Source organism: Lactuca virosa, chromosome 5, assembly GCF_052849685.1.
Source record: "Lactuca virosa cultivar CGN04683 chromosome 5, Lactuca_virosa_CGN04683_v6, whole genome shotgun sequence".
NCBI classification, from domain to species: Eukaryota; Viridiplantae; Streptophyta; class Magnoliopsida; order Asterales; family Asteraceae; genus Lactuca; species Lactuca virosa.
In genome coordinates this window covers 160,210,457-160,235,536 of record NC_136430.1, presented here as the reverse complement: position 1 = coordinate 160,235,536, position 25,080 = coordinate 160,210,457, and the positions used below count along the sequence as shown (strand labels likewise).

The following is a 25,080-nucleotide window of genomic DNA, read 5'->3' as shown; positions in this document are numbered from 1 at the left end:
ATGCTTAGTGAGTTCCCCAAGATACCACATACAACACATACGCCTTTCTAGGCCATAACTCTGTAGGATCTTCCGATCCATGTGTCTCAGGGGACTTCCGTCCCGAATCCCGGTAGACCTTCCGGTCCTACCCGTATCGACCTTCCGGTCCGTAACCCCTTGACCTTCCAGTCCATGTCATCTTGACCTTCCGGTCCATATCATCTTGACGTTCCGGTCCATACCATACATAACATACATAGCACATACATATCACATAACCGCATATAGCACATACATCTCACAACATACAAGACCTTCCGGTCACACATAGGTACCCTTCCAGGTACAGTATAGTGAGAAGACTCACCTCAATGAAGTCGGATAAACTCTCGTGCTCAACGTCCCGACTTAGCCTCCTCCTATTATTCAAATAACATCTCCGATCAATATTCTCTCATAGTCTCATCTCTAAAGAATGGGTAGAAGGCCATTCTACACCTCTCTGAACTCTTTTGAATCAGTCTTGACCAGAACCCTAAAGTCAACGAAAGTCAACGGTCAAACTTTGACCCGACTCGTCGAGTGCACAAGGGCGACTCAGCGAGTCCATGCGGGTTCTCTGAATCCTTCTAGCCTCTCTTGGCTCGTCGAGTCATCGTCCCACTCGACGGGTTACACCTGTCACGAATCGTGGGGCAACCCCGACTCGACTCGTCGAGTCCCATTATGGACTCGGCGAGTTGTATCCATGGCAACACTGAAATGACCTTCTGAGGTCAGATCTACTTCTCTAACCTATAGATCTGGCCTTCCCAACCACTATAATCACGTAAAGGTCTGACCTTTACAATCATGCAATGTCCAATAAGCTCCTTTGGGTGAAATAACCTCTAGAATGGCAACCTAAGGTCATATCTCTAATGGAGTAGCAAAAAGCAAGGTAGATAGGACTCTCTACACCTCTTAAGGTCCAGATCTAAGAAGAACTCCACCTTGGGACCTCACATACTTCGAATCCAAGCCAAAGAAGGCATAAGAAAACCCTAGATTCAAGTAGATCACCAAATACACGAGATTGAGCACAGATTAGTACAACTAAGCCTCTTCTGATCAAATGGGTGATAGATCTGAGCTCCTCAATCTTCCTTGTTTGTCCTCCTTCCTTCTTTCTTGCAAAATCACACTTAGAAAGATGAATTAGCCCTCCTCTTGCACTACAAGCTTTCTCTCTACTCTCTAGGGTTTCTCAGGGGTGCATTGGCCGCAAATGGAGGCTATAAAGGCCTTTAAAAAGGGCACAGACCCCGAGAATTAGGGTTTCACTTTACAGCGCGGACTCGCCGAGTCCACGCATCGACTCGTCGAGTCCTTCATTAAATCGGACAAGAAATACGCGCTCCTACTCGGCGAGTCTGAGCGCCTACTCGCCGAGTCCCTTCCTAAAACTCAAGATAAATACTTAAAATAAGATACCTGGGAATCCGGATGTTACAATTCTACCCCACTAGAATCAGACTTCGCCCTCGAAGTCTTGCTCGGCAAACAACTCTGGATGCTGCTCCCGCATCTCCAGCTCCGGCTCCCAAATCAGCTCGGACCCTTTCCGATGTTGCCACTGGACCTGCACCAGGGACACTTCCTTGTTCCTCAGAACCTTGATCTTCCGATCCCGGATGGCGATTGGCCTCTCAGCATAATTCAGGCTCGCATTTACCTGAATATTCTCCAGTGGTACCGCTGTCGACTCGTCGGCTATACACTTCCTCAACTGAGACACGTGGAAGGTGTCATGAATCTGGCTCAACTCCGCAGGTAGCTCCAACCGATATGCTACCCTGCCCACCCTCGCGGTCACCCTGAACGGACCGATGTATCGGGGCCCCAGCTTGCCCCTCTTCCTGAATCGGATCACTCCTTTCCAAGGAGACACTTTCAGGAGTACGAAGTCTCCCACCTGGAACTCAAGCTCGGATCGTCGCCTATCCACATAACTCTTCTGACGACGCTCAGCCGTCAATAACCTCTGTCTAACTTGTTGTATCTGCTCTGTCGTCTGAAGCACTATCTCAGTGCTACCCATCACACGCTGCCCTACCTCTCCCCAGCAAATGGGAGTCCGACACCTCATCCCATACAAGAACTCGACGAGAGGCATACCAATACTCGAATGGTGGCTGTTGTTATAAGAAAACTCAGCCAACGACAGATATGTGTCCCAACTTCCCCCGAAGTCCAATACACATGCTCGGAGCATGTCCTCGAGCGTCTGAATCGTCCGCTAACTCTGCCTGTCCGTCTGTGGGTGGTATGCGGTACTGAAATGCAGCCTCGTACCTAACTCCTCATGGAACTTCTTCCAGAATCTGGAAGTGAAACGTACATCTCGATCTGACACCATCGAGATCGGTACTCCATGACGCGATACCACCTCTCTCACGTACAACTCTGCCAATCTCTCTGCAGAAGAGTTCTCACTGATAGCAAGGAAGTGAGCGCTCTTCGTCAGCCGGTCGACAATCACCCAAATCGCATCGACACCCCTCGCGGTCCTTGGCAATTTGGTGATAAAATCCATGGAAATCTGTTCCCACTTCTACTGGGGAACCTCAAGTGGCTGCAACTTGCCATGCGGACGCTGGTGCTCAGCCTTAACCCTGCGACAGGTCAAGCACCTCTCAACAATCCATGCAACATCCCTCTTCATACAGGGCCACCAATAGTCTTTCTTCAAATCCAAATACATTTTGTGGCTCCGGGATGGATCGAGAACCTCGATCTATGCGCCTCCTCCATCAGAATGGTACGTGCCCCGCCTGCATACGTCACCCAAATCCGACCTTGAAAGGTCATTAGCCCTCGGCTATCGGTAACGAACTCAGATACCTGCCCAATCACCCGCTCTCTCTTACGGTTCTCTGGTATCACGGCCTCTGTCTGGGCCTCCCGAATGGTGTCCAACACCGGAGTCATCACTGTCAATCTCAAGCAAACATCTCGTATCAGGGCACTCTCCGCCCTACGGCTCAGGGCATCAGCTACAACATTAGCTTTGCCCGGGTGTTACAGGATCTCACAATCGTAATCCTTTACCACGTCCAACCATCTCCTCTGGCGCATATTCAGATTAGGCTGATCCATCAAATACTTCAAGCTCTTGTGGTCCGTGTATCTGGTACACCGAACCCCATATAAATAGTGACGCCATAACTTGAGGGCGAACACCACTGCCCCCAATTCCAAATCGTGGGTGGGATACCTCGTCTCATGAGGCTTCAGCTGCCTCGATGCATACGCTATCACATGCCCCCTCTACATAAGTACTGCACCCAACCCTAATATCGATACGTCACAATACACCATAAAATCCTCCATCCCTTCCGGGAGGGCTAACACCGGGGCTTCGCATAATCTCTGGAGAAGTGTCTCAAACGAGGTCTGTTGCTCCGGACCCCATGAAAAAGAAACACCCTTCCGGGTCAACCTGGTGAGAGGCACGGCGATCTTGGAGAAATCTCTGATAAATCTCCGATAGTAGCCGGCCAATCCTAGAAAACTCCTGATCTCGGTGGGTGATCTCGGCACCTCCCACCTCATAACCGCCTCAATCTTGGCCGGATCGACCAAAATCCCATTCTGGTTGACGAGATGCCCCAAGAACTGGACCTCCCGTAACCAGAACTCGCACTTGGAGAATTTGGCATAAAGCCTCTCCGTCCTCAATACCCCGAGGATCTCTCTCAGATGCTCCTCGTGTTGCTGTCTAGATCTCGAATACACTAAAATATCATCAATGAACACGATCACTGAACGATCCAACATCGGCCTGCACACCCTGTTCATGAGATCCATGAACGCTGCCGGTGCATTGGTGAGCCCGAAAGGCATCACCACGAACTCGTAATGCCCATAACGATTCCTGAACGCCGTCTTCTGGATATCCTCATCACGCACTCTCATCTGATGATATCCAGACCTCAGATCAATCTTGGAGAACCAAGACGCTCCCTGCAACTGATCGAACAAATCGTCGATCCTCAGTAATGGGTAACGGTTCTTGACCGTCAACTTGTTCAACTCCCGGTAATCAATGCACATCCGGTGTGAACCATCCTTTTTCTTGACAAAAAGGATCAGTGTTCCCCAAGGGGAACTACTCGGTCTAATAAACCCCTGCCCAGCAGCTCCTGAAGCTGCGAGGATAACTCCTGCATCTTTGGCGGCGCAAGGCGATAAGGCGCCTTGGCGATAGGCGCTGCCCTGCCTCTCGGGAGGCACACCCGGCAACTCCTCAGGAAAAACATCAGGGAACTCACGCACTATCGGAACGTCATCCATCGAACTTGGCCTCCCAGCGATTTCTCGTGTGTCCATCACATAGGCTACAAACCCGCTGCAGCCCTGCTGTAAAGTCTGTCTCGCTCTGGCAGCCGAACAAAACGCTGACCCACATTGGGTACCCTCGCCGTACACCGTAAGTACTCCCCGACTAGGGTCTCGTATCGTCACCAACTGTCGCTCGCAGTCTATAACAGCCCCAAATCGGCTTAACCAATCCATGCCCACTATGACACATACGTCCCCCATTGCAATCGGGACTAGATCTATCGGGAACTCAACACCGAAGATCTCGAGTACACATCCTTGAATCACATCCGTAGCATACACCGCTCGCTCGTCAGCTATGGAAACTCGTAGAGGTCGACTCAATGCCTCTCGTCGGCTACTGATGTGCCGACTAAACGCTATCGACACAAATGATCGACTCGCACCCGAGTCAAATAACACTAAGGCAGGTACATAACTCACAAGAAAATTACCTACGCATATCATAATATAAGCACAATATCTCAATTCAGCATAAATAAATAAAGAATACATACCAGCCACAACATCGGGCGCTGCGCGCACCTCCTCCGCTGTCAACTGGAAAGCCCTCCCGCGAACCTTTGGTGCCTTGGCCTTCGCTGGCCGAACCTAGGTAACCCTAGCAGCAGGTGCAGATCCCTGTGCTGATCCCTGATGTAACTGCGGGCACTCGGCCTTCCGATGGCCAGTCTGCTTGCAATGAAAGCAAACCATAAACCCCTTGGGGCAATCCTTGGCGATATGCCCCTCCTTGCCACATTTGTAGCAAGCACCTGATCGACAGACTTCATCATGTCCATTTCCGCACTTCCCACAAGTGCGACCCTTCTGGCCTCCAGATCTCGTATCAGCGGACTTTGCCCGCTTGGCTGCCGGCTGAGACTGTGTCGGCGGCCGATCCATCCTCTGAGACTCGGCCTCCTCCCTGGCCTAAGTCTACAACTCAATCTCCCTCTTCCTGGCATTTGCCTAAAGCTCAGCAAATGTCCGGTAAGTCGAGTTCGACACGAACTCCCGAATATCCCTCCTCAAAACGCCCAAATATCGGCTCATGCGTGCCTGCTCAGTAGACACCTGCTCAGGGCAGAACATCGCCCTCTCCTGAAACTTCCTGGTAACCACAGTAACAGAATCAGTACCCTGCTTGAGGGTCAAGAACTCCTGAACCAACCGTTCCCTCTCAACCGGGGGAACATACTCGTCTATGAACATAGCGGTGAACCTGTCCCAGGTCACCTCTGAAATCTCTGCAAGAGTGAAGCTCGCCGTCACGAACTTCCACCAGTCCTTCGCTCCCAAGTGAAGCTGGTTCAGCGCGAACCATACCCTCAGATGCTCCGGACATGAACACATGTAGAAGCATCCCTCGATATCAGAAATCCATCTCATCGCAGCGATCAGATCCTGCGTCCCATCAAACTCTGGTGGCTTCGTGTTGCTGAACTCCCGAAACAACAACGAGTCACCTCCCTGAGGCCTGGCAGCAGCCACAGCTGCAGTAGCTACAGCAGCCGCAGCCTCAGTCACCATTGCGTACCGCTAAGCAAAAGTCTCAATCAATGTGGTCTTGATAGACCCAAACATCTCCGGAATCTCGGCTCGAATCGCCGCTGCCACCTCATCGTGGATCATCTAACGATGCTGCTCGTCACTTACGCCGCTCGTCTCAAGTCTATGGCGTGTCCCAACCATGATGTCTCTGAAATACAACATAATAATATCAGAGACTCACTCGAGCATACTCGCGCTCGATAACTCAACCCTACTTGTTCCCCAGTACCCTAAGGATTCTTACTTGGACTGTGCACTGATCCGGTGTCTTCAGTAGTACGGGCCCTATACTACCGTCCACACCGCATCAATCTTCACCCCAAGTCCTCCTCCTAGGATCCCAGATCACAAGTACTCTATATCTCACTGGCATAGGCTACCCTTCGGTAGACCTCTCATCAGCTCCTCACTGCTACCTACTCGCTCTCAAGCATCACATAGCAGCAAAATCCTTCCTAGGCTAAGGCATCACAAAATCAGGCCACTCTAGTCCTAATATGAATTCCTAGCCAACTCTAGCATGCATATCATATCATAACATATCTCATAACACATAATGTAAGGGTATTTTGGGAAATCACCGTTCAGGCGCTGACTAATCGTACACACTGCTTCCTTCTGCCTTTCTCAAAATCTTTTACTCTCTTAGAAAAAATGTTTATCTTACGAAAAACTTTCTCAAATCCTCAGTTTGAGTTCAGATTCATCTGAAGATGCACCCGAATCCCTCAAACCAAGGCTCTGATACCAACTTGTAACAACGTAAATTTTCAAACCAATTTTTCATTTTTAAATCATACTTTCAATCACACGATAATCATAAAACATAATGTATCCACTGTGTCATAATAAAACATGTCCCAGAATCTCAATAACATAAACTCCATAAGTGTGTACGGATCATGCCGGCGCCCTCCCGCGATCCTCGCTAGTACCTGAAACACATAACATAACAACTGTAAGCATAAATGCTTAGTGAGTTCCCCAAGATACCACATACAACACATACACCTTTCCAGGCCATAACTCTGTAGGATCTTCCGATCCATGTGTCTCAGGGGACTTCCGTCCCGAATCTCGGTAGACCTTCCGGTCCTACCCGTATCGACCTTCCGGTCTGTAACCCCCTTGACCTTCCGGTCCATGTCATCTTGACCTTCCGGTCCATATCATCTTGACCTTCCGGTCCATACCATACATAACATACATATCACATAACCGCATATAGCACATACATCTCATAGCATACAAGACCTTCCGGTCACACATAGGTACCCTTCCAGGTAGAGTATAGTGAGAAGACTCACCTCAATGAAGTCGGATAAACTCTCGTCCTCAACGTCCCGACTTAGCCTCCTCCTATTATTCAAATAACATCTCCGATCAATATTCTCTCATAGTCTCATCTCTAAAGATTGGGTAGAAGGCCATTCTACCCCTCTCTGAACTCTCTTGAATCAGTCTTAACCAGAACCCTAAAGTCAACGAAAGTCAATGAAAGTCAACGGTCAAACTTTGACCCGACTCGTCGAGTGCATAAGGGCGACTCGGCGAGTCCATGCGGGTTCTCTGAATCCTTCTAGCCTCTCTTGGCTCGTCGAGTCATCGTCCCACTCGACGGGTTACACCTGTCACGAATCGTGGGGCAACCCCGACTCGACTCGTCGAGTCCCATTATGGACTCGGTGAGTTGCATCCATGACAACACTGAAATGACCTTCTGAGGTCAGATCTACTTCTCTAACCTATAGATCTGGCCTTCCCAACCACTATAATCACGTAAAGGTCCGACCTTTACACTCATGGAATGTCCAATAAGCTCCTTTGGGTGAAATAACCTCTAGAATGGCAACCTAGGGTCATATCTCTAATGGAGTAGCAAAAAGCAAGGTAGATAGGACTCTCTGGACCTCTTAAGGTCCATATCTAAGAAGAACTCCACCTTGGGACCTCACATACTTCGAATCCAAGCCAAAGAAGGCATAAGAAAACCCTAGATTCAAGTAGATCACCAAATACACGAGATTGAGCACAGATTAGTACCTCTAGCAGCCTCTTCTGATCAAATGGGTGATAGATCTGAGCTCCTCAATCTTCCTTGTTTGTCCTCCTTCCTTATTTCTTGCAAAATCACACTTAGAAAGATGAATTAGCCCTCCTCTTGCACTACAAGCTTTCTCTCTGCTCTCTAGGGTTTCTCAGGGGTGCATTGGCCGCAAATGGAGGCTATAAAGGCCTTTAAATAGGGAACAGACCCCGAGAATTAGGGTTTCACTTTACAGCGCGGAATCGCCGAGTCCACGCATCGACTCGTCGAGTCCTTCATTAAATCGGACAAGAAATGCGCGCTCCTACTCGGCGAGTCTGAGCGCCTACTCGCCGAGTCCCTTCCTAAAACTCAAGATAAATACTTAAAATAAGATACCTGGGAATCCGGATGTTACACAAATGTATTAGGATCTAAATGGATCATCAATTGAAGTTGTAAGTTGCTAGAGATGAAGAATCGCCACCAAAAATCGAAAGAAAACCTCCATCCATCGCCTCTTATTCATCGAAAAACAAGTCATCTTGGCTTCTAATAGCAAAAAGGGGAAACGATCTCCAAAACACTACTGATAGTGAGTCGTGGTCTTGAAACGCAATGAGGAGCCAAAACAGAAAGTATTTGCTGGATGTATACGAGGGTAGGCTTTCACAAAGTAAGTATTTCCTGGAGATTTCTTTCTTTTTGCAAACCTTCGTAATCTTTCATTTACGATATTGAGTTTAAATCAAACCCACCACGATGAACATGATGGAGGAGATGTCGTTCGCTCTTAGGACGACGATCTTGATTGGCAGGGGAGAAGCGATTTGTTGGTGATAGATTTGGGTTTTAGTTTGTTGATTATTGATTTGGGTTCTTTTGGGTTTGAGTATCGTTAATGAGGTACCCACAATCTGATACACAGACAATTGTTAGATAGCATGAAAATTGGGTTGCGAATTTAAGAGAGAGAGAGAGAGAGAGAGAGAGAGAGAGAGAGAGAGAGAATTATTTTCTTTTCTTTTTATTTTTAAATTAAAGTAGTATTTGAAAATTTTAAAAAAAAATATAAAAAAGGAAGTAAAAGGATATAACTGTCATTTCAAGTTTTTTTGGACCAAAAACACAGAAAAACCTTGATTTTAGACCATCTATGCAAGTGAGAAACTTTTTGGACCCTATCCAAAGTTTTTTGAATACTACATGGACTAATCTTACAGTTTTGTCTTTTTTTAAACGAACTTTGATTATTAAAAATAAATAAAATTAAAAAAACATCTACCCACCCCATTCCCACTTATTTATTCTCTCTCTCTCTCTCTCTCTCTCTCTCTCTTGGAAGTGGATAGGCACTCCTCAAATTCCCACGTCGACAGTGCTAGTCTCCCCCCAAATCGCCACTCTTAAACAACAATTACTGTTGCATCCCTTCATCTTCACCACTACTCAACACCAAATATAACTTAGGTGTTTGTTCAATCCATCTCCATCGTTTACCGATAGTGTTTTTCCATGTCTACTCTAAAAAATCAATGTCCAATCAATAAAATCTTTTCAACATCAACATATATGCATATACAACTTAGGGATTGGTGAAACAAAAAACGATCACCTTGCAATTTGAAATATTGTTGGAATCAATTGCAATCAGAAACTGTTGGAATCAATTGCAATCAGAAATTGTTGGAATCAATTGCAATCAGAAATCATTGGAATAAATTTTAGAAATCATTGGAATTAAGAGAGGGAGTGAAACGATAACGAATAGAGTGGATGGGAAGAAAAGTAAGATCGATTGTGTTAGAACTTGAAAGATGGATTGATAATTCCAGATATAGAGGCATAGAGGAAGAAAAAATATAGGAAGAGATAACAATGTCGGATCAATGTTGTGGTGATGGATGATGGCAACATAGGTGACGCCAACGATAGTGATCGCCAGAGTGGTCATGATCGATTTCCCTTACTGATATACCAATGAAACCTATGATCCTAGTTATTAATCTACATCTTCACCTTCACACACCAAATCTCACCCTTTATCGATATTTTTTATGATTAATGATGAAGTTCACAAGGCCATAATCATGTTTAATCTTTTTTATGTTAGGATCGAAATCGATGGAATCGAATTCACGAGGAAACTAGGTCATCCATGTTCTATTCAGTCCAACATCACGCACCTTGGTATCGCTAAACCACCACACTGCAATCATCCATGTTCTATTCCCCTGTTCATGACCATCGCCCCACCACCATCAACGACAGACACCATTATCATCATTTCTCTATTCCCCGAGATATACATGCATAGATTAAAAATGGGTACACTATACTTGATCTGCATCAAATTGGAGAGTAGAAGGGTGTGGGGTGTGTTCAATTGAGGGTAAGATATCTTCTGTTTGGTCGATTAAGGTTGTGGGGAGTGGTCACAGCCAACCCATCGAAAGAGTGTTGCCACCTCTGCGCCTCATCAGCTTCACCACCAACCCACTAGACATTGGAAATGGTTACCACTAACAATATTCCTTTTTTTATTTTTTTATTTTTTGTAACATTATATTAAATAAAAAACATAATCTATTACATAAATAATTTTTTTTGTAACATTATATTAAATAAAAACATAATTTATAACATAAATAAATTTTTTGAAAACACAAAAAAATAAAACCACATTTCATTAATTAAAAACATAGAAATTTAAATCCTAAATTACTAAAATAAACATAAAAGATAACAAAAAAAACATTACACTGCTTAATTAAAAAACATAAAAACCATAGAAAAATACTACTCGTCGTCGTCACCGTCTTCATCGCCCTCATCCGCCTCATCATCACCGTCAGCATTCGCCTCGTCATCATCGCACTCATCCTCTTCGTCTTCATCGTCATTTCCCCCTTCGAGTTGTCTTCCCCATATGTGCTCGGTCAAATCGCGACGTAGATTGTGATGTGTTTCCCGATTTTGTATTTCGAAAACCCTAGAGAAGTATGTTGGGCTTCCAACTTGTATTACTGTAGGTGGATTAAGTATATCGTTCCTGGTATATAAACAAATAGCTCTGCCCTCTTCTTCTATTATCATGTTATGTAAAATAACACAAGCAGTCAACACCGTCATTAGTTTTTCCCTATCCTTCTGTGCCACTTTTGTTTTAAGAATCCAAACGCTCGTTCCACATCCTTCCGTGCAGATTCTTGTGCTAACCTGAACAATTTTCGTTTTTTAGATGCTGGAAATGAATATGACTTGACAATTGTAGCACACTCTGGATATATCCCATCACCTAGATAATACCCATACTTGTATTCATTTCCATTCACAACGTATGACATTTCTGGTGCTTTACCCTGCAAAATATTGTTAAATAACGGAGACGCTTGAAGCACATTCCGGTCATTGTTGGACCCCGCCATACCAAAGAATGCATGCCAAAACCATAGGTCATGTGAAACAACCGCCTCTAATATAACAGTCGGGACCCTATGATCACCTCGCATGAATTGACCACGCCACGCATTGGGAAAATTTGCCCACTCCTAATGTGTACAATCAATACTACCAAGCATCCCTGGAAAACAATGTTTAGCTTGATGCGCGACATACAACTGTTCGACATCACTTTTAGTCAGATGTCGCAAGTATATGTCACGGTAAAGCTCTATAACGTTGGATCTATATGCCCAATAATCATTATGGAGTGTTATTGCTAATAATATATTATCCTATAGGGTCACACCTTTATCAAGTTGGCACATTTTGTATATTTATCATTAATATGATTATTAATAAATAATATTAATTCTTGTATTTTAATTAGGGGGTAATTATTGTTTTATGAAAATAATAATTATAAGAGAGTATAAGTGGTTATTATTTAATTTGGTATGAATTATTAAGTCATGCACAATATTTTGGACTAGTTGGATTCTTTTGTATTTTGCGTAAAGACAAAGTTTATATTTTATAAACTTGGAGTTTATAAAAAATAAAGAATCTTCCTCTTTTCAAGAGGTATGGCCAAAAATATTAAAATATGGGGGTTGCTTTTCAACCTCCATGCTTTGTCTCCCATGCTTCTAAAGGCTAGTCATTACTTTAGATTATTTTAATGGTTAGGCCTTACCTTGCATGGACTATATAAGAGATGAATGAGTCTTGCATTTTTGCTAAGTTTTTGGTCTTCTTTCTTCACTTCTTTCTACCTAAAAACCGTGAGTATGAAGAAGTTGTAACTCTTTGAAATTTGGTGCTTTACTTTGGTGATTAAAGCCTTCTTGAGTTGTCTCATTTAGTGCTTATTTGAGTTAAGTAGTTCATAATTTGGGAAAAATACCATTTTGCCCCTATAAAAACCAAAACCCTCACGGTTGACCAAAAGTCAACCTGTTTAAAAAATTCATTGGTTAATGCCATCTGGACAGATCACCATGTCGTGGCCTCTTTGTGCCACGCCGTGTGCACTCCACGACAAAACAATTGGGCTTCCTCAGTCGTTATGTCTGGGCACCCAACGCCAGATCGTAGGAACTAGGTTCCAACAGCCTAACAGATTTAGCTTTTAATCTGTTAAGCTCTTTCCTTCCAACCTTCCAGAATCCTTCCTAAGGTCTAATGCTTTCCAAAGATCAGTGCTTTTTCAAACATGTATGCCCAATACAAGTCCAAATCTCAACTTAGGCCAAAATGAAGAAATATCACTAAAAAACTCATGCGTGGAACTCAAGATAACATCAAACTCCAGATCTACAACATATGATGGCAAAGGGACCTTAATAATCCATAAAGTTGCCAACTTTATGGACTCCATGCATTCTACTCAGCCCAACATGAAGAAATATGGACAAAAACTTAGATCTAGCATGCTTGAAAGAGAAAGGTAGGAATTTGAGGACTTACAAAGGTCCAGAAACAATACAAGATGATGAGGAATAAAGACTTGCTTGCAGAACCACAACGCCAAAAGGACCTTCTTCTTCAATAATAAGCAAAGTATGCACCAAGAAGCTCTCAAATTCAGTAATGGGGCTAAGGTTTGGATGAGGTGTTTTCTCTGGGAATGAAGGCTGCCAAATAAGGAAACCCTGGAAGTTAGTGCCCTTATATTAGGCACCAACCCCCAAATTTGCGTTTGGGCCCAAAACAGTGCCCACGTCGTGGCCACATACATCCAAGTCGTGGGTGTTCTATAATGATGCACGGCCTCACCAACCTCTGTCTAACCTGGTGCATAAGCTCTATCTAACCTGGTGCATAAGCTCTGTCATCTTGAGCACTATCTTAGTGCTCCCCGTGACTCTCTGTCTGACCTCTCCCCAGTAAATAGGAGTCTGACACTTCCTCCCATACAAAATATTGAAGGGAGGCATGCCAATACTGGCATGATGGTTGTTGTTGTAAGAAAACTCATCCAAATGAAAGAATCCCAGCTCCCACAAAAATCAATGATGCAGGGTCTCAACATGTATTCGAGTGTTCGAATAGTGCGTTCGCTCTGCCCGTCTATCTGTGGATGGTAAGCAGTATTAAAGTGCAACCGGGTGCCCATATCCTCATGAAACCTCTTCCAAAATATGGAAGTGAAACGAACATCTTTGGTCTGACACAATGGAAGTCGGCACCCCATGGCACGCCACTACCTCTCGAACATAAATCTTGGCCAACTTCTCGGTAGAAGAGCTCTCACGTATAGCTATAAAGTGAGTACTCTTCATCAAACGATCAACTATCACCTAGATAACATCAAAACCCTTCGCAGTCTCTGGCAAATTTGTAACAGAATCCATCGCAATCTGCTCCCACTTCCACAGTGGAACCTCCAAGGGCTGCAACTTGCAGTGAGGGCACTGATGTTTGGTCTTGACCTTCCCGCAGGTCAAGGCCACCAATATTTATGTTTCATGTCAAGATACATCTTTGTAGCCCCATATGAATGGAAAATCTCGACTTTTGGGCCTCATCCATCAACACCCGTTGAGCCCCACTAGCATACAGTACCCAAACCCATGCATGAAGAGTCAATAACCCCTACTATCAATATCAAAGGTTGAAACTGGACCAACCACCCGCTCACTATTCTGATTCTCCTCCTTGATGGCATCCGACTGCGCATCTCTGATCATCTCCAAGACCGGAGTCATTACGGTTGTCCTCAAACACACATCCCGAATCGGGGCACTGACTATCCTCCGGCTCAAGGCATCGGCCACCATATTAGCCTTGCCCATGTGATACATAATCTCGCAATCATAACCCTTTGCTACATCAAGACACCTCCTATGTCTCATGTTCATATTATTTTGATCCACAAGATACCATAGACTCTTATGGTGTATGTAGATAACACCGAACCCCGTAAAGATACTAGTGTCAAATCTTGAGGGTTAAAACCACCGCCCCAACTATAGATCATGGGTGGGATACTTCGCCTCATGAGGCTTTAGCTACCTCGAAGCGTATGCAATTACATGCCCTCTCTACATCACCATAGCACCTAATCCCAAAATAGATGCATCGCAATAGAACACAAAATCCTCAACTCCCTCGGGGAGGTCAAGTACCGGTGCCTCATAAAGTCTCTAACAAAGAGTCTCAAATGATGCTTGATGCTCAGGCCCCCATCTAAACACAACATCCTTCCTCATCACCTTAGTGAGAGGAACTACAATGTTGGAGACGTCTCGAATGAATCTCCGATAATATCCCGCCAAACCGAGGAAACTCCGAATCTCAGATGGAGACTTCGGAACCTCCCACCACATAACCGCCTCTATCTTGGTTGGGTCAAAAAAAATCATTCCGATTGACAAGGTATCCTAGAAACTGAACAACACGCAACCAGAACTCACACTTGGAGAACTTGGTGTATAGCCTCTCCATCCTCAGAACCCCAAGAATCTCGCGCAAATGTTCCTCATGCTGCTCTCTGGTATTCGAATGGACAAAGATATCATCGATGAAGAAAATCATTCACCGGTCCAATATAGGCCTACACACTCAGTTCATGAGATCCATGAACGATGTAGGTGTATTGGTGAGCCCAAAAGGCATCACCATGAACTATTAATGCCCATAATGAGTTCAGAATGCCGTCTTCTGAATATCCTCCTCTTGCACCTTCATCTGATGGTAACTAGACCTCAGATCGATCTTGGAAAACCATTATGCCCCTACAACTGATCGAAAAGATCATCAATCATTGGCAACAGATACTGGTTCTTCACCATTAGCTTGTTCAACTCCCGATAGTTAATACACATCTGATGCGACCCATCATTTTTTTTAACAAAAAGGATCGGTGCTCCCCACGGTGAACTAATCGGCCAAATAAACTCCTTTCCTAAAAGATCCAGAAGCTGGGAGGATAACTCCTGCATCTCGGGTAGCACAAGGCGATATGATGCCTTGGCAATTGGCTTCGCACCAGGGATCAGGTCGATCTGAAACTCCATCTTCTTCTTGGGAGCCACACCCGACAACTCTATAGTAAGAATTATGAGCTCTGATACCAATTGTAGTGGTGTTTATTATGTTGACAAATGCGGAATATGAAAGATCTAGTGAATCATCATACAAATCATGAACACATGGAGTAAAATAAATCAGGTTTTAGCTCTCATTAGTTTTTGATAGAAAGACTATAAATGGGTCTTGCTATTTGTCTCTCTAAAACTAACACTCCAAGATGAGCATTACAAGTTCTTACCTACTGGGAGTCACTCACTTCCTATTTATAGGAAAGAATCACCTCCCAAGGTTTTGTGCCGAAGATCCTAGCAAGGATCAAGGGCTTTCCTTGTAAGCCATTGTGTCACTCTCTTTTATCATTTGCTATTGCACAATTCGAACATCACAGCCTCTCATTCAATTGGGTTGATTAATACTTGTGTAATTTTTGACCAAAACAATTTGGTGCCCACCGTGAGGCCGTGGTGTTCAATATCCTCGAAAGATCATGTCCACACAACCGATCCTTTCTTCATCCTCCACTCCTTCCATTCCAACTAAAAACCTACCACCTCCTCCGAGTGGCCCCCCTGGTCAGAGAAAAACGTCTGACGCTTCCAAGAAAAACACCCCTCAGGTCACTAACCTAGGAAGCTTGGGATATTCAAGTCTCCAGGATCCGACCGCCTCCGTCACTACTGCAGAAACTCTTCGCTAGGATGAGGAAATGACGCAACATGTGTCCCAAAAGCAAGAGGAGAATAGAGCACTGCTCAGAGAAGTGGAGAGGATGAAGGCAGAATTTCAGAAATCCCAGGAAACAGCGCCCACAATTGTACAACCAAGGATCCTGAACTTTGATAATGCAGGATCCTTAGAAAATCACCAGAAGAACACAGTTCCTACCACTGTGGCGTCACCCTGGGGGGGCAACTATGGACAACCGAGCATCTACAATAAATGATCTCAATGAGCCTTTTAATACTCCTAGAAACCTTGATTCTAGTAATTTCTTAAACATCGGTACTATTATTACTAACTATACTAATATTGATGCAGGAATAAATCCAAACATGGCCAGGGAACTTCAGCAGTTGAGACAAATGATCTCAAGCGTGCCCGGGGTGGTCCAACCCATACCAGAAGCATCTCCAACAAGTCACAGGATCTCGAGATTTGCTTCTGCGATAGTCGATACCGAAGTTCCTAAATGCTTCCAAACTTCTAGCATGAAGCCTTACGATGGAACTATGGATTCTGAAGAACACATAGCACAATACCAAGAAAGGATGGAGATTATTCATGTCCCAATGCACTTAAAGGAAGCTTGCATATGCAAGGGATTTGGTTCAACCGTCATGGGATCAGCTCTTAAATGGCTGCTAAATGTTCCTCCATACTCTATTACTTCGTTTGCATACTTAGTCAATATTTTCAATAACCAGTTTTCTTGCAGCAAAACCTTCGAGAAAATCACTAGTGATCTCTATCGAGTGGTTCAGGATCCTAAGGAATGACTTAGGGATTTTGTTAACAGGTTTGGAAGGGAAGCTCTAAGCATCCCCAACATTGACATGGCGACTGCTATAGAGGCCTTCAAGACGAGTCTAAGGAAGGATTCACCCTTCTATGAAGATCTTGTGATGACCCCTTGCAAGATATTAGAAGAAGTCAGGTGCCGAGCATTGAGATTCATAAGACTTGAAAAAGATAAAGAAATCTAGAAGAGAAGCAACCATTCAAGTCAATATGAGAATCCCAACAGGAAGGCCGAATCCTCGGCCCCAAGATCCTACAAAACAAAGCCCTATTCCAAACCGGATCACCACAGGGTCAATGCCCTCGAAGATGAAGGAGAAGAAGAGGAACTTCCTATGACGACTGACTATTGTTTTTCTGTGGATATTTCGGGTATAATTCATGATATGTAGTATCTTGGAGACAAAGAAAAATTGCCGAAGAGGGATAACAAGTCCACCAGTTGGAAAGACAAGTCCAAATGGTGTGCTTACCATGAAGATTTTCGTCACATGACGGAGGATTGTATAGCCCTAAGAAAAGAGATCAGCTACCTCCTTAGCAAGGAACCCCTCAAAGAGATCCTCGGGAGAAAAAGAGAAAAATCCAAGGAGAACAACTAGGATGGTCATAAGATCCCAAAGAAACCAGGATCTCCACCCCCAAACGCTAAGATAATTAACGTTATCTCAGGTGGATCTAACATCTGTGGTACTTCTTATTCTCATGCTAAAAGACACGCCAAGGTCTCTAAAACAGAAAAGGAAGATAAACCATAGAAGAATACCATGGTTAGCAGTGAAAAGGAAATCACGTTTGACGCGACGGACATGGAAGGGATTCATGATACTCCCCATGACGGACTCGTGATAACACTGTACATGGCTAACCATTTCTTCAGAAGGATCCTTGTTAACGGAGGATCCTTGGTCAATATCGTACTCCTAGATGCACTAAAAAGGATGAACATCCTAGAATCAGAGATAATCAAGAGATCCTCGGTCCTCATAGGATTTAGCGGGGAAACAAAATATTCGATATGGGAGATAAAGCTACCAATATACATAGAGGGGGTAAACTCTATACAAAATTGATGTGTTATTGACACCTTAGCTTCTTATAATGTGATACTAGGTAGACCGTGGATCCACGAGATGAAAGCGGTGCCATAAGCATATCATCAGTGTGTAAAAATGCCTACTCCATGGGGAATATGAAAGATCATGGGAGATCAACAAGAATCAAAGGAATGTTATAAAACCTCTATGAAGCCTACGGCCAAACCTCAGCAAGCATAGCAATTAAGGTAAGGGGCACAACATGTTTTAGAAACGAAGGAGGAAGACGTGAAGGAAGTGCCCCTGAGCATCGAGGATCCTGAAGCTAAAGTCCTCATAGGATCCGCAATACCTGAGCAAATCGAGCAAGACCTGTTAAAATTCATTCGAACCAGAAGCAAGATATTCGCATGAGAACACGAAGATATGACAAGTATAGGCAAGCGTATTATCACTCACGAACTTAATATTGATCCTTCTTTCAGACCAATACACCAAAATAGAAGGAAGTTTGCACCTGAGAGGAATTAGATCATCCAAGAAGAAGTAGAGAAGCTCCTCAAGACATGAGTGATCAAGGAAGTGAAATTCGCAAGATGGCTAGCGAACGTGGTTGTCGTACAAAAGAAAAACAGAAAATGGCGAGTATGTGTAGACCATATGGATCTTAACAAGGCTTGTCCTAAGGATCCTTTCCCTCTACCACATATTGACTCTATAATAGATGCAACGGCTGGCCACAAACTCTTAACCTTCATGGATGCTTCAGCAGGATTCCAACAAATCCAGATGGATCCATCCGATCAAGAAGATACAACATTTATAACACCAACAGGTATATATTGTTACACTGAAATGCCTTTTGGTCTTAAAAATGCAGGTGCAACATATCAAATATTGGTGAATTGGATGTTTACAGACAAGCTGGGGGACACCATGGAGGTCTATATTGATGACATGGTGGTGAAGTCAATGAAAGCTGAAGATCATCTCAGTGATCTTAAAGAACCATTTGACATCCTAGGTGAATACAATATGAAGTTGTATCCACTCAAATGCCACTTTGGGATGAATTCGGGCAAGTTCCTTGGATATATGGTAACCAAGAGAGGAATAGAAGAAAGCTCGGAGCAGATTAAAGCAATCATCGAGCTGAAATCTCCATCTTCAACAAAAGACATCCAAAGGCTAACCAGAAGCGTAGTGACACTCAACAGGTTCATTTCAAGATCCTCAAAAAGATGTATACCCTTCTACGATATCTTCAAGAAAAACAAGAGGTTAGAATGGACCGGAGATCATGAAAGAGCTTTTCAGGAACTCAAAAAATACTTGAGTTTCGCGCCATCACTGATTAAGCCTATAGATGGAGAACCACTTCTCCTCTACCTCTTGGTATCCTCAAACGCAGTAAGTGTTGTCCTGGCCAAGGATCTTAACGGAGACCAACATTCTATCTACTATGTAAGTAAAAGTCTTCTGGATCTGGAAACCAGGTACTCTCACCTCGAAAAATTAATTATTGCCTTAGTAACTGCCTCTACTAAATTAAGACATTATTTCGAAACACGCACTATACATATGAAAACTAATTATCCTATCAAGAATGTTATGAGAAAACCAAAAATGTCAGGAAGGATGGCGAAATGGTCGGTGAAGTTAAGCACGTTCGACATCAGATATGAACGAAGATCCACCATAAAGTTACAAGCATTAACAGAATTTGTGGCTGACTTTTGTGATGATCTACAAAACGAAGTAGACATGGAAGCCAAGCAACTCCTAGAAGATGAACACTTTGGAAAATGGACACTGTTCACAGATGGAGCTTCAAATCAAAAAGGAACAGGGCTAGGGATGATACTACAGTATCCACAATGGGGACATCCTACCCCAGGCAATCCAGTTGCCAATTCAACTCTACCAATAACGAAGCAGAATACGAAGCACTCATCATGGGACTATAATTGGCTAAGGATCTTCAAATAAGGGATCTTTAGGTATTTGTTGATTCTTTATTACTAACGAAAAACTTCAATGGATCTTACGCAGTGAAAGGTGAAAGATTAGCACTATATCTAGAGAACCTAAAAAAGATAGCCTCTGATTTTGAGAACTTTAGCCTGACCTAAGTTCCCAAAGAAGAAAACACTGAAGCATATGCATTAGCCAACTTATGATCCTCCCGTAGGATCCCACCAGAAATGAAGATCCCTATAACCCACATAATAACCCCAGCCATAGAAACCCTCTCCAACAAATCCAATGATTCTTATCAACCAACAAACGTAGCTGCTATTGAAGATCCTAACCCTCAGATCCCTCCTTGAAGGGACCCCGATGAACAGGGCACTCAAAGAAGTCTATGATCATGGACCCAACCAATTATGGAGGATCTCCAAAATGGCACGATCCCAACAAAAGAAAAAAGCAAAAGAGCATTCAGAACAAGAGTCTCAAGATTCGTGATAATCCAAGGTAAACCTCTATAAAAAGTCTATGGCAGGTCCATACCTTAGATGCTTGGAAGATCCCGAAGCTGCAGAAGTCTTGAAGAACATACATGAAGGAGACTGTGGAAATCACACTGGGGGCATATCCTTATGCTCCAAGGTACTAAGAACAGGATACTACTGACCAAACATGAAGAAAGATTCTTTTCTACATGCTCAAAGGTCTGATGCTTTCCAAAGACATAATAACATCCTGCATCAACCGACAGAACCTCTACATCCTATTATATCTCCATGGCCATTCATGAAATGGGGAATGAACATAGTGGGAAAATTACCGATAGCCCCGGGAGGAAAAATCTTCATGCTAGTAATGACTAATTACTTCTAAAAGTGGATCGAAGCTAAAGCTTTCGTTCAGGTAAGAGACAAATAGGTAGTCTCATTTATTAAACGTAATATCTTGACCAGGTTCGCGATCCCGTCTGAAATCATATGTGACAATGGATCCCAATTCATAAGCAAAAGGACAAAAGAATTTTGCACAAGTTGGGGAATCAAAATGATAACGTCCACTCCTATTCATCCCCAAGCTAATGGTCAAGCAAAATCCAACAATAAAATCATAGTAAACAACTTAAAGAAAAGATTGGATAAGAAGAACGGAAGATGGGCAGAAGAGCTTCCTTTCGTCTTATGGGCAGATAGGACTACTTCCAAAGTAGCCATAGGTCAGACCCCCTACTCTTTGGCTTTTGGGACAGAAGCAGTGATCCCTACCGAAGTAATGATCCCGACGGCAAGATACTTGCTGCAAGATCAATAGAATAACGACAGGATCCTAGCACAAGATCTTGACATTATTGACGAACTCAGAGATCTTTTCAAAATACGCATTGCTGCTCATCAACAAAGGATCACCAAGGCTTACAATTAGAACATAAAAGTCAGAAGGTTTCAAATAGGAGACTTGGTATTAAGGAAAACATTCCAAAACACCAAGGATCCCGGTGCAGGTAAATTAGCTCCTAATTGGGAAGGGAAGGACCATATCTCATAGATATTGAAGCAGGAAAATGAGCATATTGGCTAGCAACACTCGAATGAGACTTTATGCCAAGATCCTGGAATGTTATACACCTCAAAGGATACTACATGTAAGTAGGGTCGATTAATCCTCAAAAAAACCAAGGTACACATGTTACTTGCCTTTAAATTTTCATCATTACTTACTTTCTCCTCGATCACATTACTAACTTAAGCATCGGAGGGCCGTTAGCTAGACTAACGCCCACCCCTAACTAACGTTTTTTATGCTGAACAATGTACAACTAAGCATTTCTATAAGTAATGCTCCTGAAATGAAAGGATCCTCGGGGTTGAAGATCCTGAAATATTAAAATCCTCCAGATCCTAAAATATAGGGATCCTCGAGGTTGAAGATTCTGAAACATAAGGATCTTGACACACAAAGATCTCAGCATCTTAACATTTAAGAAACTCCATTATATCAACGGTGTGGTCTTTAAACTATCATATACATGAGCTAGAGACTGATCATCTCTCATACGCTTAAGGGTACTTAATCCCCTCTAAGGTTTAAAGAGATAATTACCTCTTTTAAACGAACTAAGGTTTATACGCCTTGCTTGAACGCACGATATCTAACTATGGGATACGGATAAGGGGATCATTTCACGATGCAGTGGCTTGGCAACCCACTTATCCTTGAAAGTTAAGATTCTTAAGGTTTATAACATTTTCATGTTATCCAAAATTGGGATCTTACCCCAGAGATTACATAAGGTCTAAAACATCTTCATGTTATCACACGTTGGGAATTTTCCCCAGATGATACACACGAATCATAGCATTTTCATGTTATCATAACTAAGGATCTTTCCCATGAATTATATCACCAGTTGAGATCCTCCCTAGTATATAACATTAACGTGTTATCTATTGAACCTATGGTGTTACACAAGAATTTTGTCAAAGTCTATAACCTAAACAGGTTATCCTAAGAAGGGATTTTCCCTGTATGATCTTGGATCCTTATCTTTAAGGACCCTCGTCAATAAGGATCCACAACATTAAGGATCCTCGTCCTTATGGATCCTCATCGTTAAGGATACTCATCGACCCTCATTGGTAAAGAGCCTCATTATCAGAAGTCAACAGTGAACCGAAGTTATTTCCTAAGTTGAGATTTATCCTCAGTAAATTCCAAGGTTGAAGAACTTACAAAGCTTAAGGAAAAACTTGGAGATAATCAGGATTGTTCACAGGAACCAAGTTTTTCAGGATCCTAATTATTTAAGGATCCTAATGTCATAACAGTCACGAGGAGAGATCAGAAGAAATATATAAAAGGAAAATACTGCCATACCATTCAAAAAAGGGGTTGCATACCAACCAAAAGATTAATTGTCTTACATCACTGACAAAAACAAAAACTACCTAAACTAATTTTTTGCAGGCCTAGACCTTAGCCTGGTCATCATCGGCCATGTCCATCTTCCCCCCTCCCTCGGTCAGCTGTAGTACAAGATCCTGGTTGGCGGTAGTAGGCTTGCCAGTCATGTTGGACAGTGCCTCGCACCAACCGTGCACGTCCCAGGAACTTGCATTCTCAAGATCCTCTGCAAGACGGATCTTGGCTTCCCAAACAGCCACCGTAGCACTAACCTCCGCATCATAGATCACTTCCTCCATCTCGGGCACGTGCTCCTCCTCCTTCTCAACCGTCTCCTTGCTAAGTCACTCTACTCTCCTCAGCAGATCCTCGTTGGTCGCTTTCCACATCCTCTCCTGTCCCTAAAGGGCTTGTTCAACCCTCTCCGCCCTAATCCTTAGATCAGCGGAAACATAATCAGAGACCTAAGATAGAGACATAATGAGTCAACAAAAGATATAATGAAAGAGAAAATAAAAAATCAACACTTACAGCTTGAGAGAATGAGAACAACTTTTGGAGCGCTTCCTCAGCCCCAAGGCTCTCCAAAGATAAACCTGTGGACTCGACAGTTTTCCTTTTCCGGGATCCCAGGGTCTTCACTATCAAATCAACGGTTGATTTTTTGGGAGGAAGAGAAGACGAACTCTTCTCCTTTTTCACCACCAGCTGATCCTTCGACATGGTTGTGTCAAGATCAGCGAGTGTAAAGCGAGCACTGGAGCGAGTGGCCTTGGATCCTATATAAGTGTATAACACAAAACTATTAAGAACCTTCAACACAAACGAAAGAAATCAAGGATCCTTACCTGTCGACATAAGGTCAGTGGCAGAAAAGCTTTCTTGCAGAGTGGCTTGATCAAAGCAGAAGCACCTCTCAACTTCAGTTAAGGCCAAGAACTTCTCAATCTTCTCTTTAGAATCCTCAGCAACGGGAACAAGCTCTTCGAATTTGAAAGCTGAAAAGAAACAAACAAAATAAGAATATGTGAATTCCTAGATCCTCATATTAATATTAAAGAATCCTACCCTTTTTGACCCAGGTATCCGACAGGAGATCCCCATTGGGAACAGAGTCACGTCTCACAAAGAGGTATCTTTCTTTCCAAGCTCCATCATTATGCTTGGTTTTCAGGACCAGAGGAGATTTGTGGTTTTTGACCTTGAGGAGGAAACGAGAATTCTAAAAGGTAGTGAGATCGTATACACATGCCAATTCAGAAAGGCCTATATCAAGGCCTTTTGATTGATTTACCTGGTCGATCCAATGTAGGATCCTCCAGAAAATTGTCATGGACTGGATATACGAAATCCCAGTCACCCTGAAGAATTCAGAGATAACCCTAGGAAAAGGATATCTCAAACCCAAGTAGAAGGGGTACTCAGGAAAGCACACCCAAGTGGGAGAAACGAAGTCGGGTTGAATGAGAGGATCGAAGGGCCTGAAAACAGCCTCGGAAGGAAGGGCTCCATTGAGTCTTAAAGACTCAATATCATCATCGCCAAAGGAACACGTCTCCTCGTAATAAAGGATCCCTTGATCGATGAAGTCATCGTCCAGAAGGGCCAAGATGCTTTTGCAAGAAACGTCCATTTTTCGAACCATGGCGGAAAAAGTGAAAATATGGAAGAAAAAGAGATAGTTACCTTCTAATCGCCGATAATCGCAAGATAGCGCAAGAAAAGCAAAGAAAAACGAATATGAGATTGAGGGACTGATCACTTCTATTTATATTGATGAATTGAGGCTGATTTGACTGTTAACGGCTAGTTATCTACCCGTTGGATTTCAAAATTACCTAGTCGTTAAGGGTTAATTATGAAAATTACTCTTCTTTCTCCTTTTATCTCTTTAATTTAAGTTATTCCTTTAATATTTTCGAAACTAACTCTTCTTTTTTCAGGAATAATTTGGGGGCAATTGTTAAGGTCAGGATACTCATTTAGGATCCTCAACCCTCATCAGATATTCAGGATCCCGACTATTATCGTTATCATTATTTACTAATATTTATAACGGTTATATTTTTTTCTTAATTGACACATGTGCAGAAATAGTCAAGAGAAGACTTATTCTCAACAGAGTTTCGTCTCAACTATGATAAAGACTCGGAATACTAAGTCAAATAACCTTCATGAAGCTGGTCATGGAAGATCCCGAAAATATCGGACATCTTGTTAGCTAGTTTAGACTATAAATTGACACTTGTACTT

General features: G+C 43.3%; 1 protein-coding gene across 1 annotated transcript; it reads right to left on the bottom strand.

Annotated features, from left to right (window-relative positions):
* Positions 1-11,055: 11,055 nt before the first annotated feature.
* LOC145111923 (uncharacterized) lies at positions 11,056-11,436 on the bottom strand. Its single transcript, XM_079048158.1, has one exon. It carries the CDS (start codon positions 11,434-11,436, stop codon positions 11,056-11,058), a length of 381 nt encoding a protein of 126 aa, XP_078904284.1.
* Between the last annotated feature and the right edge of the window lie 13,644 nt (positions 11,437-25,080).

Bases quoted from the DNA above. Each gene is read 5' to 3' on its own strand.
- LOC145111923 (XM_079048158.1), bottom strand. From the start codon at position 11,436: ATGCGAGGTGATCATAGGGTCCCGACTGTTATATTAGAGGCGGTTGTT.